Source organism: Caenorhabditis remanei, chromosome V (assembly GCF_010183535.1).
Source record: "Caenorhabditis remanei strain PX506 chromosome V, whole genome shotgun sequence".
Taxonomy (NCBI): Eukaryota; Metazoa; Nematoda; class Chromadorea; order Rhabditida; family Rhabditidae; genus Caenorhabditis; species Caenorhabditis remanei.
The window spans coordinates 19,493,605-19,507,921 of record NC_071332.1 but is presented as its reverse complement, the minus strand read 5'-3'; the positions used below and the strand labels follow the sequence as shown (position 1 = coordinate 19,507,921).

Genomic DNA, 14,317 nt, shown 5'->3' with positions numbered 1-14,317 from the left:
ATTTTTGTAAACGGCTGATTTGGATCAAGTCGAAAATCCTCGATTTTACACATTTTTTGTTAACAAACACCAACAAAAAACAACTATTTATTAAAATAAGTAAAAAACTTCAAAGAAATTATCTTGGTTTGGTCGATGCACCATAAAGATGGTGTCCTGACTGCTTCCGTCTGAAAATTTTTTCGATTTATTTCAAACTTTTAAGTTCTTTGTCTGGGCGGAGCCTGAATGTGTTTTTCAAGTCAAAAAATTATCAATAGAGCGTACTTGCTGGAACTCATCTTCGCCTTTATTACAGCTTTGTTACTAACATCGCATGTGTATGTTCCCATGTCGTCCCGGAAAAATGTCTGGAAATAAAATTTATACCAAAAATTCGAGAAAAATCTGTCTGTGTGTCTGTGTGTCCGGATGTCTAACCCGCTGTAAAGATACATCGATGTCTGTCTGTCTGTCTGTCTGTCTGTCTGTCTGTCTGTCCGTTTGTCCCGATATCTGTCCACCACCCAATTTCCAACTCACCACAAGAAAATCCATTAAAAAAACAGCAAGAACTCAATAAAAATCAAGAATAAATACATAATTTTAGGTTCTCATTCCGTTAGAAAACCAAGAGAGTACGTCCAGGCAAACCAACGTTTAGTGAATTATCAACTTCAATCTTTATCTTCCCGACGAGTCGGATTTGATAAATTCTTCTTCGGTAAATTATTAATAGGATTATTTAATAGAATTATTTTCAACTTTCATCTCACAATACCAGACGAGGCCACCTCTATCATTGGAAAACTCCAAGATCTAAAATTCGTGAGCATTTTTTCACTCACCGCGTCCTCAGTAAAATAGTTAGTCCTACGGCTCCATAAAACATTAAGCTTTCTCCAGTATTGCGGTACAACTGACATGAATAAGTAGTCGCCCATCCAATAACATTAACAATTCATTTACCTTCCACGTGTTCACTATTCTCCCTCTATTTCATTTCAAGTTCCCCCCCCCCTATTGACCTTGCCACGTACTCTCACGTACGTATTTTAAATAAATAAATAAATAAATAAAAGTGATTTCTTCACTCCTTTGACTGAAGATGAGAGATTGGAAACGCAGAGAAGCAGAGAAATGAATTGGGGTCGCGGCGTCTAACTGTAAATAGGTGTCGGAGGTGGTCACTAGAAGAGAAATATGTATAGTAGAAATAAGAGAAATTGGCCGGCGGCAAACTTTGGACTACTGTTTCACATCCATAATTACCTCTTAATTACTCCAATTATCATTAAATATGTAAATCAAAACTAGATCTCCATTTTTGTAGTTGACAATTTTTTTGTACAGGCTACACCTGGTGAGGAGCCTCCGATCTCTAGATTTTTCAATTTTGCAAACCGGGAAAAACGCGCTGTCGGCGCGCCAGAGACTATCTTCTGACTTTGCCAAGCTATAACTCCACAGGGACCGCCCGTATCAAAAACTTGTCAACTACAAAAATGGAGATCTAGGTTTGATCTACACACTCACATTCAATGTTTCCCCTCTCCTTTCCCCCCTTCTATTCATTTCCTTGCTGCCAGATGGCTGTCTCCCATTGAAAATTTGAGAGTAATAATGACTCCCATTGTTTGCATACATGCATTCAACTCAAATTGCGTCTATTCAAGTGTTGACAAATAAGGAAACAACATAGGCTCCGCCCACTTTTTGTCATCTCCAATTTTCCATGTCAATGTTCTTCATTATTACGTTTTCCCTAGGCCCAATGTGTATGGGCCGACACTTGCTTATGATTTTTTTTGGAATTCGAAATTATTTAATTATTTAATTACTGGTATTTATACTAATTATGGGTAACACACTGAAAGCGGGTATATTCAATAATGTCGATGATCGTGAGTTTTATAACCGTGTGAGGATACTGTAGAACTCAAATTTTTCAGTTAACCATTTTCGTGTTCATCGAACGACGTGAGTCCTACTGTTTTTTTTTGAAGAGGTTTGTCCATCTGTGTGTCTGTTTGTCAAATAAAATTGGTATTTTTTCAGATTGTGATAGATGGAAGATCTTCAGGAGCATTTCGAAAACCGAGAATAATTTTTTTTTGATGATAATCTCTTACTGATCCTTATGGATTTTTCTTTTTTGTTTTAATATATAAATCTCATAAATTCAGTTTTGACGATTTGAATCTATCATTTTCAGAATCAATATCTCAAGGCGCTTCTAACGATTATAAACATCTTAAAGGTGGAGACGCAGAGAAGCCAGACGCTCTAGCTTCTCTGCGTCTCTCCCTCTCCCTCTCTCGTCTTGCCTATCTTCAAAAGCGTATATCTCAAAATTGGGCGGAGCTATCAAAAACTAGTCAACTACAAAAACGTAGCCCCAGTCTTTTTCTAGATACTCACAAAAATTTGACCCTCTGCGACTATTTCAGGCATTGTTTCACAATTACAAAAAAACACAAAAAAAATTTAAAAAGTAAAAAAGTATTTAGGGGGCACCCGGAGTTGAACCAGGGACCTCTCGATCTGCAGTCGAATGCTCTGCCACTGAGCTATACCCCCACATGGATGTAATAGGCGGTGGTTGCGGAGATAAGAGAGGCGGAAATGTAGACGGGGAGAGGAGACGCAGACAAAAAAATGGCCGAACGCGCCGGAGGCACCCCAGCCTAGTTAAGAGGATGACGATAGGGGGCAGCAGCCTTACTCTCCTCCTCATATTCGCGCTACCGCGCCGGAGGCGCGCCAGATGTCAAAAGGACAAAACGCGCCGGAGGTACCCCATTTTTTTTCAAAAATTGATACAAAATACAAAAAAATTGAATTTTAAAAAACAATAATTTATATAACTGAACCTCCATGTGAAAGGTTAGAGCGACAACAAAAAAATTTACAATCAATTAACAAATAATTAACTAATTAACCGGACCTCCATGTAATAGGTAGATATTTTTCTTCTTCACACGGTTTCTTCATACATCCATTCGAATGGAGGAGGAGGAGCAGCATTCTGTAAAATGTGCATAGTTGATTAGATAATTGGCTAATTACTAAATTCTTTACCTTCAGAACTAATTCATAATATGAAAAATCCAATAAAAAATAATTCAGAATTCAATAAAAATCATTTTGATATAAAATAAGATCGGCGGATACACATTCTGCCTGACATGGGGAATAAATTGTATAAATGTGTGTGGTTAGTATATAAGAGACCGGACGGACGGATAGAACGAGAGAGAGGTCAAATAGAGAGACGCAGACAACAAGAGACCCAAGACGAGGCCCCTTCTTCAACATTGTGTTTGTGTATATCTTCTAATGAGAAGGACAAGGCTGGCGCGCTTTAGGCGCGTTTCGGTGGCAGTAGAAGATGAGGAGACGAGGAAAGCCTCTTCAAGGAAGGCTGGGATGTATTCGGCTCCACAAACATTGTGAGTGACAGAAATGGGACAGTTGGGGACATGTGGGACAAATACTTATTTTAGATTCGGGGTGTCTAAATAATGGACCAATTTTCGAACGTGTCGGAATATAGTCAATATGAGGCTCAAAATTTTGGAAATTTGATGCTGATTTCAAAAACTATAGTCATTTACCGCCTAGATGCCCTAGTTAGTCAAAACTCAAAAACCTTATTTTTTGAAAGTTCCAAAAAAATTTTGTTTTTAGCTATTTTGAGATCTAACCACTAATTAAGTAAAATATTTGGACACTTCACAAAATTTGCAAGGTTTTGAGCCCCATATCGGCTATATTCCGTCGACTTTGAGATTTGGTCCCTGGGGTGTCTAAAATATGGATCGATTTTCGAACGCGTCGGAATATAGTCGATATGGGGCTCAAAATTTTGGAAATTCGATGTTGATTTCAAAAATAATAGTCATTTACCGCGCCTAGATGCCTTAGTTAGTCAAAACTCAAAAATTGTATTTTTTGAAAGTTCAAAAAAAACTTTGTTTTCAGCTATTTTGAGATCTAGGCACTAATTAAGTAAAATATTTGCACACTTCACAAAATTTGCAAAATTTTGAGCCCCATATCGACTATATTCCGTCAATTTGGTGATTTGGTACATGGGGTGTCTAAAATATGGACCAATTTTCGATAGTGTCGGAATATAGTGAATATGGGGCTCAAAATTTTGGAAATTGAATGGAGATTCCGAATCTGTTATTAAATTTTGTCCCAGATGTCCCAGATGTCCCCAAAGTGTAACATAAAGTTCCTATTTTTGAAACAATCTTGTGTCGCTCATATTTTGTAAACCTCATTTTCATTTACTTCTATGTAAAATGCTGTGTAAAACTTTTACAATCATAAAAAATAAATTATTTATTCAAACTTCGAAAAATAAAATTATGTCTTAAAAATCAATTCAATTTCAATACAAAAACAATTAAACCAAAAAATTCGTTCTGACCAACGAAGGCGTCGTCCAATTCTCCATATTCCGTCTCTTCATCTCCTCCATCTGCTCAAAATACCAATGGAGATTTTCAAAGAATTTCGAGTTCTCCTCCATCAACCACTTCTTTTCTCCATCCTCCAAATTACATCCATATCCGAATCTCTTCTCCACCAACATCCTTTTTCTCCCCATTTTCAGAAATTCGTGTCCTTCATCGAACACTGGCTCCGCCCCCTCAAATGGTGACACATGGATTCGGAAGGGGTTTTCGTTGTGGAGATCATTGAAATCAAGGCCTAGGGACCAGAGATGATAGAAGAGGGCGGAGTTTTCTGGACCCGCGTATTGGGGGCATCCGATTCCGATAATGGTGTAAAAGAGTTGACGGGGGAGACCCAGATGACCAAGTGCCATTTTGGAGAAGAATTCTGGAAGAATAAGTTGAAAAAATCACATTTTTTCAGGCAAAATATGCTTTAAACAATAAAAGTTGGTAAAAAATGACAAAAAATAGGCTGATTTTTGTCTAAAATCCTATTTTTAGGGAGAATGTCCAGAAAATCGGTTAAAAAAGACACTTTTCGGATGAAATTGTGCTGAAAATAGCTGAAAATAGCCAAAACAGGCTGAAAATAGGCAAAAAGCTTATTTTTCAGAAGGAAATTGTGCTGAAAGTGTTAATAAATGGCCAAAATCCAAAATTACTCAAAAATGACATTTTTTTAAAGAAAAAATGTGTTGAAATAGCTATTTTTGGTTAAAACATGGGAATTCTGACCTATTTGGAACTATTCTGGACAAAAATACCGAAAAATACCAGAAAGTCGCTTTTTTTGGATGAAAAAGTGCAGAAAATGATCAAAAATCCTTGTTTTATGCGGAAAATGTGCGGCTTTTCAAAAAAGGGTAAATGTTTTCTGGTTTCAAAATGCCTGGTTTCCAAATGTCCCCGGAGCCTATGCAATGGTTTCTAAACGTCCCAGTTAAAAAATGTCACTCACCTTTGCCCCTCGGATCCGTCTCAATCCATGCCGACTCTTCCTTTGTGAATCCCACGGCTTCTTCACTACGAATCTTGTACATCAACTCTTTTTCCGGCCCAGAAATCTTCCAGAAATATTTCTCACTACAGAGAGCATTTCTCACTGAACTCTTCCACGAGTCTTGATCAACAACGAACCGATAGTAGGGGAAGTGATGGCTGCAAAATATCTAATGCTTGGGAAAGGGGGATTACGGTATGTAACTTACAGTAGGAAAGAATAGACCTCCTGAGGTGTGACACTTCTCGACGGGGAGTTCATACAGGCCATCATCGCCAGAACTTGATAGGAGAACGCAGGGCGGGGGAGACTTTCCGCTGGTCTCTGGTTCTTCTCACTTCTCCAGATGAGAATTTGCAAAAACTTCGGGTTGGGCGTCGTCTTACTTCTTGGCAAGGGAGCATCTTTGGAGGTCTGAGTTTTTGGTAGCAGGACTGAAGGGATAAGTCCCACGAATCGATTGTTCTGAGATCCTTTCTTGGGTACTGTAGATTTGGTACTGTAGGGCGAGGTGCGAAGGAGTCGACGCTCTTGGGTGGTGAGGCGGTAGGGGCCGGGAGGAAGATTCTGGATGGGTAGGCTCCAAGTCGATGGCTGTTGCTCCTGGATGTTGGGTTGGTAATCCTGATTGGGACGGTCCTGAGCATCCAGATGCTGTTTCTGATGCCCCTGGCTGTGATTGACTGGGATCAGGTGTTGGTTCATGTCGATCTGAGACTTGGACTGTTGCTGCTCGACCAGCTGCTGAGCATTCTTATTTCCGTTTTCGTCGATGCCCACATATTGTTGGATCTGTTGCTGGATCTCATCCATGATAGGATCTTGGAAACTGTCAAAAAAGACCCCGTCGTCGTGCAAGATCTCAGTGCTTTCTGGGATCTGAGCAGTCTGAATTTGTTGGGGCGCGTAATCCTTGTCTTGTGGCACTTCCAAATGGACATGAGACGTAGCATTTTGGTATGTATTGTCATTGAGCACTTGGGAGTCTGTGCCAATATCCTTCTGTCCAAAATCCTGTCCAAAGTCGTCGTCCCCGTACACATCAAGATCCTGGTTACCGCAGTCCATATCATCTTGGTCATGAGGGATCTGATTCCTCTGACTGCTCTCCACATCATCATTACAATTCAACGGAGTACCCCAAGGCTGCTCCTGACTACAGTAGTCACGGTCCTCTAGAACATTCCGATCGAAATCAATCGATATATCACCGTCTCTTTCTAAATCCTCAGGTGATGTGAACCATTTGGAATCTGAATGATAATTAATAATTAGGTTGATAATTAGTGAAAAGTAGGCGTACCATCATTGAAATTGTAGGACATCTTGGAAAGAATTGAAAAATGAATAACCAGAGAATTGTTAAGAAGACAAGTGAATGAGTGGGTTGAATGAATGAGTGTGAGAATACTCATATAGTTAGTATCCCTTTGTTTGCGCGCAGTGCTATGGTAACTATCCATCTTCACATTTTGTTGTCTTCTAGGTCAATCAATCGATATATACGAAATGACCCATAAATTCCCATTGTGAGATATATTGACTCCTGATGACGTCACCCACTTCCCAAAGCCTTAAACATGGAGTACTGTAGAAGCGTCACTTTTTTGGAAATTATCCTGCAGATTCCGTAAAATTAACACTTTTTCTAGCATTTATGTGTTTCTTGAACATTTCAAAGTTAAGTAAAAAATTTAAAAATTCCATCAAAAGTTGCACCGTTTGAATGAAATTGACAGACGTGCTCGTAGTGAGTATCCCTGAAAAAGAAATGGAAAATGTTACAGATATGGGACAAATGGGACATAATTGTGTTATATGAATAAATAGCTGATGTCGTGAGGATTCTGAATCTATATTCAAATTTTTAGTAGGTCAAAAGTGGGCGGAGTTATAGGGCTTTGAAAATAAGAAAATTTTACATAAACATAACTTCGCCCATTTTTCACCTATCAAAAATTTGAAAAAAATCTCAAAAAGTTCAACAAAAACCTACCGAAATTTGCTCGAAGATGACTTGCAGCGTTCTTTATCCTGTTCTGTTTTTTCGTAGAGAAATGTCTGAAAAATTGAAAATTTAAAACTTTAGAGTGGCAGAAATGGGACAGTCGGGGACATTTAGGGCAAATATCACTTTCCGATTTGAATTCACCATAAAATTCCCAAAATTTTGTGCCCCATATCGACTATATCCCGTCAACTTCGAGATTTTGTACCTGGGGTGTTTAAAATATGGACCGATTTTCGATAGTGTCAGAATATAGTCAATATGGGGCTCAAAACTTGGAAAATTTTATGAACTTTCCAAGTATTCCGTTTACTTAGTGCCTTGGTCCCAAAACAGCTGAATACAGAATTTTCGAAAATTTTCAAAAAATAAGATTTTTGAGTTTTGACTAACAAGGGCATCTAGGCGGTAAATGACTATTATTTTTGAAATAAGCATCAAATTTCCAAAATTTTGAGCCCCATACTGACTATATTCCGACACTTTCAAAAATTGGTCCATATTTTAGACACCCCAGGCACCAAATCTTAAAGTCGACGGAATTTAGTCGATATGGGGCTCAAAATTTTGGAAATTTTATGTAGATCTTAGAAATTCAACTTAAATTAATGTCAGAGCTGGTAGGAAAGCTAGACTTGTAATTCGAATTTTGAAAAAAAATATTAAAAATAAAACCTACGGCTGAAGACACTTGAAGGCATGTTTTTTGTTGAAACTGGTTTTGTAAATTACCTGAAATTATGAACATTTTTAGATAAATTCAAAACCAGACGTTTTGAAACCAAGTCGGTTTCCAAACGACCCTAACATTCTTACCTCCAAACAATGCCTCCCAAAGCGCAGACCATTGGCAGTCCATCAAAAATTCGAAATCCATTACCAACCATCTTGGTCTCTTCAGGAAATGCTTCTGGAAAAAAGTTATTGATTTTTTCCAAAAGTTTTCAAAAATGTTCAGAAAGTTCTTTTTTTTCAAAAATGTTCAGAAAATTATTGATTTTTTTAAAATTAGAATTTTCCAGAAATTTGTTTTTAAAAAACTCACCGGCTGCTTCAGTTGACATGTTGATACATTTTTCCTTTTTTTCTCTTTCAACTTTCTATATAATCCTGTGATACAGAGTGTTGGTAATGTCAAGGAGAAACGACTGAAAATTTTGATCTACAATTTTTTTGAAAACTGGAAAACTCACCTCCAGAAAACCATAACCAGAAATCGAAAAAAAATCAATAAATTCAGAACTCAACAAAAAATCAGGGGAAACTCCGCAATAAGACTCCCATACAGTAGGGTGTCAAATTTTGGATCTGAAATTATAGAGATATATCGATTGATTTTTGTGATCTACAAACTTACAAAATACTAATAGAGGCGACTACATTCTAACTACTGACGGGAGAATGGAGTTCGCTGAGAGACGAGAGATGGGGAGCCAGAAGAGACGGCAGAGAAAGAGAGGGCGCATGGCACGGAGCCGATGGACTTTTAGAAAAAAGAGAAATTGTTTGTGGAAAAAGGAGACGCAGGATTTTGAGAAGTCCGAGACACTCTGACCAAGTGACAAGGCCCCAGGGACCACAGTTTACACAAAAAGTTTAAAAATAGGAACTTCATGTTACACTTTGGGGACATCTGGGACATCTGGGACGAAATCTAATAACAGATTTGGAATCTCCATTAAATTTCCAAAATTTTGAGCCCTATCTCGACTATATTATGACACTATCGAAAATTGGTCCATGTTTTAGACACCCCAGGTACCAAATCTCAAAATTGACGGAATATAGTCAATATGGGGCTCAAAATTTTGGAAATTTTATGAAAAACTTGAATATGACAATAGTTTTGACTACAGGTTTCACTGTAAGTAAAAATGAACATAAATGTCGAAAATCCAAAAAAAGTTTTTGAAAATTTGGGGTTTATCGTAAAAATCTGAAGTGTGAGATTTGAATACACAATAAATCTGTATTGTCTTTAAAATTTGCAACAATTTAAACCCTCAATTATCAAATTCCAAGAATTTTGGTTTTTGACCCCTTAGGTGTCTAAAAAATGGACCGGTTTTCAAACATTTCAGAATATAGTCAATATGGGGCTCAAAATTTTGGAAATTATGTGAAGATTTCGGAAATCAGACTTATTTTCAATGCGGATGTGTCAAATTTCAGATTTGACATAATTTAAGGGTGAAAAAATTGGATTCTTGAAATTTGGACTCAAAATTTGGACCCAAAATTTGAAAATTCAAAAAAGGTCGAATTATGTCTGAAAAATTTTTCCGTGAAGGAATATCCTTGTTAGTGACACAGGGCTTTGGGAAGTGGGTGACGTCATCAGGAGTCAATATATCTCACACTGGGAATTTATGGGTCATTTCGTATATATCGATTGATTGACCTAGAAGACAATAAAATGTGAAGATGGATTGTTACCATAGCACTGCGCGCAAACAAAGGGATACTAACTATATGGGCCTTCTCACACTCATTCATTCAACCCACTCATTCACTTGTCTTCTTAACAATTCTCTGGTTATTCATTTTTCAATTCTTTCCAAGATGTCCTACAATTTCAATGATGGTAAGCCTACTATTCACTAATTATCAATCTAATTATCAATTATCATTCAGATTCCTGCCAATGGTTCACATCACCTGAGGATTTAGAAAGAGACGGTGATATATCGATTGATTGCGATCGGAATGTTCTAGAGGACCGTGACTACTGTAGTCAGGAGGAGCCTTGGGGTACTCCATTGAATTGTAATGAGGAGGTGGAGAGCAGTCAAGGGAATCAGATCCCTCATGACCAAGATGGAATGGACTATGGTAACCTGGCCCTGGATGTGTACGGCGACGACAATTTTGGACAGGATTTCGGACAGAAGGATATTGGCACAGACTCCCAAGTGCTCAATGACAATACATACCAAAATCCTACGTCTCAAATTCAGACTGCTCAGATCCCAGAAAGCACTGAGATCTTGCACGACGACGGGATCTTTTTTGACAGTTTCCAAGATCCTATCATGGATGAGATCCAGCAACAGATCCACCAATATGTGGGCATCGACGAAAACGGAAAACATGTTGAGAATACTCAACAGCTGGTCGAGCATCAACAGTCCAAGTCTCAGGTCGACATGAACCAAACCCTCATCCCAGTCAATCACAGCCAGGGGCATCAGAAGCAGCATCTGGATGCTCAGGACCGTCCCAATCAGGATTACCAACCCAACATCCAGGAGCAACAGCCATCTACTTGGAGCCTACCCATCCAGAATCTTCCTCCCGGTCCCTACCGTCTCACCCAAGAGCGTCGACTCCTCCGCACCGCCGCGCCTTACAGTACCAAATCTACAGTACCCAAGAAAGGATCTCAGAACAATCGATTCGTGGGACTTATCCCTTCAGTCCTGCTACCAAAAACTCAGACCTCAAAAGCCGCCTTGCCAAGAGGTAAAAGCACACCCAACCCGAAATATGTGCAAATTCTCATCTGGAGAACTGAGAAGAACCAGAGACCAACGGAAAGTCTCCCCCGCCCTGCGTTCTCCTATCAAGTTCTGGCGATGATGGCGTGTATGAACTCACCGACGAAAAGTGTCACACCTCAGGAGGTCTATTCTTTCCTACTGTAAGTTATATACCGTAATCCCCCTTTCCCAAGCATTAGATATTTTGCAGCCACCACTTCCCCTACTATCGCTTCGTTGTTGATCAAGACTCGTGGAAGAGTTCAGTGAGAAATGCTCTCTGTAGTGAGAAATATTTCTGGAAGATTTCTGGGCCCGAAAAAGAGTTGATGTACAAGATTCGGAGTCCAGAAGCCGTCGGATTCACAAAGGAAGAGTTGGCATGGATTGAGACGGATCCGAGGGGAAAAGGTGAGTGACATTTTGTAACTGTGACGTTTAGAAACCATTGCATAGGCTACGGGGACATTTAGAAACCAGACATTTTGAAACCAGAAAAAATGTACCCATTTTTGAAAAACAGCGCACTTTCCCCTGAAAAACGAGAAAACTAGGATTTTTGACCATTTTCTGCACTTTTTATCAAAAAATGCGACTTTTCTGGTATTTTTTCGGTGTTGTTGCCTTGAATAGTTCCAAATAGGTCAGAATTCCCATGTTTTAACCGAAAATAGGCTATAAATTGGTAAAAATGACTGAAATTAGCCAAAAAAGCTGAAAATGGGTGAAAATCAATCAAAAATAAGCTGAAAATGATTGATTTTCAACTATTTTCGGCACGATTTCAATTGAAAATTGTCATTTTTAACCGATTTTCTGGACATTTTCCCTTGAAAATAGGATTTTCAATAGATATCAGCCTATTTTTTGTAATTTTTCTACCAACTTTTACCGTTTAAAGCATATTTTGCCTGAAAAATTTGTTTCCTGTTTTATAACTGACACCCCATTCATTCCAGAATTCTTCTCCAAAATGGCACTCGGTCATCTGGGTCTGCCCCGTCAACTCTTTTACACCATCATCGGAATCGGATGCCCCCAATACGCGGGTCCAGAAAACTCCGCCCTCTTCTATCATCTCTGGTCCCTAGGCCTTGATTTCAATGATCTCCACAACGAAAACCCCTTCCGAATCCATGTGTCACCATTTGAGGGGGCGGAGCCAGTGTTCGATGAAGGACACGAATTTCTGAAAATGGGGAGGAAGAGGATGTTGGTGGAGAAGAGATTCGGATATGCGTGTAATTTGGAGGACGGAGAAAAAAAGAAGTGGTCGATGGAGGAAAACTCGAAATTCTTCGAAAATCTCCATTGGTATTTTGTGCAGATGGAGGAGATGAAGAGACGGAATATGGAGAATTGGACGACGCCTTCGTTGGTCGGATCGAATTTTTTGATTTAATTGTTTTTGAATTGAAATTCAATTGATTTTTAAGACTTTTTTTTTGAAATTTGAATAAATAAGTTATTTTTCCATGAATGTAACAGTTTCACACAGCAATTTATATAAAAAATAAATGAGAATGTGGTGGGAATGTGTTTGGCACGGGAACAACAATTGAATCTGAAACAAAAAATCTATTAGGAAGTTTCATATTACACTTCGGGGACATCTGGGACATCTCGGACAAAATTTAATAACAGATTCGGAATCTCTATTAAATTTCCAAAATTTTGAGCCCCATATTGACTATATTCTGACAAGTTCGAAAATTGGGCCATATTTTAGACACCTCAGGTACCAAATCTCAATGTTGATGGAATATAGTCGATATGGGGCTCAAAATTTTGGAGAAGTTATGAATATTCTAAATTTGGTCTTTGTGAGGTTCTTAGACCTCAAAACAGTCCAATACGGAAATTTCGAAAAATTTCGAAAATTTGAAATAATCAGTTTTGGCTGACTAGTGCATTTATTTGAAAAATGACTGTGATTTTTGAGTTAAGCATTAAATTTTCTAAATTTTGAGCCCCATATTGACTATATTCTGACACTATCGAAAATTGGGCCATATTTTAGACACTCCAGGGACCAAATCACCAAATTGACGGAATATAGTCGATATGGAGCTCAAAAGTTTGGAAATTTTATGGAGATTACGAATCTAAAATTAATATTTGTCCCAGATGTCCCGGACTGTCCCATTTCTGTCAAACTAAGAGAAAAGAAAGAAAAAAAACTAAGAAGTGAGAAAGTCTGTCTATCTGTCGATATCTGACTATCCGGATTACTGTAAGCATTGCTGCAATTATGTCTGTCTGTCCAGATGTCTGTCTGTTCGAATGTCTCTGTCATCACAGACACGGCTTCAAGTATTTAGAATTTATTCGATTTTTCGAAAAATACAGATTACAAAAAAAAGATGAGAGTAAGAGTGAGATGATAATCCGCAGTGTAGATTAGGTATGGAGACGCCAAGCTTTCAAACGTGAGTCATATTATTCTGAAAATGATTTGAATTTGGTATCTATTTTCTAAGAAAAAGAGAAAAATCAATAAATAAGTTCCAAATCGTATTCATAACTTACATCACTGACAAATTGGCACTTGATTTGGAATAGGCATTTCTGGTGGTGCCATCTGAAGATTTTGCCTTCACAGACGACATCGTAGTACGTTACGACGGTAGGGACGTTTGGGTCGAATTTGTTCCATTACTCTCAAAATTGTAAATTAAGGAACCCTTTTTTCAAAAACATTGCACATCAACACCGTTTTTACAAGCAACATTAGGAAGCTTTCTCCAAATGTTGAATACCACTCTAAACTTAGACAAGTAGACAAATCCCACTAATCAGAAATTTTCGGTGTCTCCTAATTCTTACTGCGCCCATGGAAAACGTCAATAGAGAGTCCCGCTTCTAGATTTTGGCTAAATGATAAAATCAAAAACTTAGCTTGCTCATCATCGATTTTTTCAATTTCCTTCATAATACTGCCCTGAATCCTTCAAGCGGTTCCGCAACCATGTCGTAGTAAGTAACTACTATCGGAGTTATTGGGTCGAATCGTTCCATTTAGAAACGTCCTCAAATGTATCATCACGGGTGTCTGGAAATATGAATTTTTAAATATCCGATTTCACAGCTGTTTTTTCTATTTTTCTCTGAAAAAACCAGAAAACATGTAACGTCGCTGGCCGAGTAGATGGATTCTAGGTCAGTGGCTTGAAATAATTTTTGAAAGGGGAAGAGTCAGGAACTCTCTGACAAAATGACACAGAAAGTTTTAAAAAATTGGGACATCTGGAAGAAAATCTAAAAAGAGATTTGAAATCTCCTTAAAATTTCCGAAATTTTGAGCTCCATATTGACTATATTCCGACAATTTTGAGATTCGGTACCAGGGGTGTCTAAAATATGGACCAATTTCTGATAG

At 38.2% G+C, this 14,317-nt stretch overlaps 2 protein-coding genes across 2 annotated transcripts; one reads left to right on the top strand and one right to left on the bottom strand.

Moving 5' to 3' along the window:
* Positions 1 to 4,396: 4,396 nt before the first annotated feature.
* GCK72_021317 (uncharacterized protein) lies at positions 4,397 to 6,776 on the bottom strand (the record flags this gene model as incomplete). Its single annotated transcript, XM_053734183.1, has 4 exons — positions 4,397 to 4,836; positions 5,410 to 5,609; positions 5,660 to 6,704; positions 6,755 to 6,776. The coding sequence occupies 4 exons, from the start codon at positions 6,774 to 6,776 to the stop codon at positions 4,397 to 4,399; spliced, it is 1,707 nt and encodes a 568-aa protein (XP_053583096.1).
* A 3,245-nt stretch (positions 6,777 to 10,021) lies between these two features.
* Positions 10,022 to 12,340, top strand: GCK72_021316 (uncharacterized protein; the record flags this gene model as incomplete). Its single annotated transcript, XM_003095215.2, has 4 exons — positions 10,022 to 10,043; positions 10,094 to 11,099; positions 11,150 to 11,349; positions 11,898 to 12,340. 4 exons carry the CDS (start codon positions 10,022 to 10,024, stop codon positions 12,338 to 12,340), a joined length of 1,671 nt encoding a protein of 556 aa, XP_003095263.2.
* Positions 12,341 to 14,317: the final 1,977 nt, after the last annotated feature.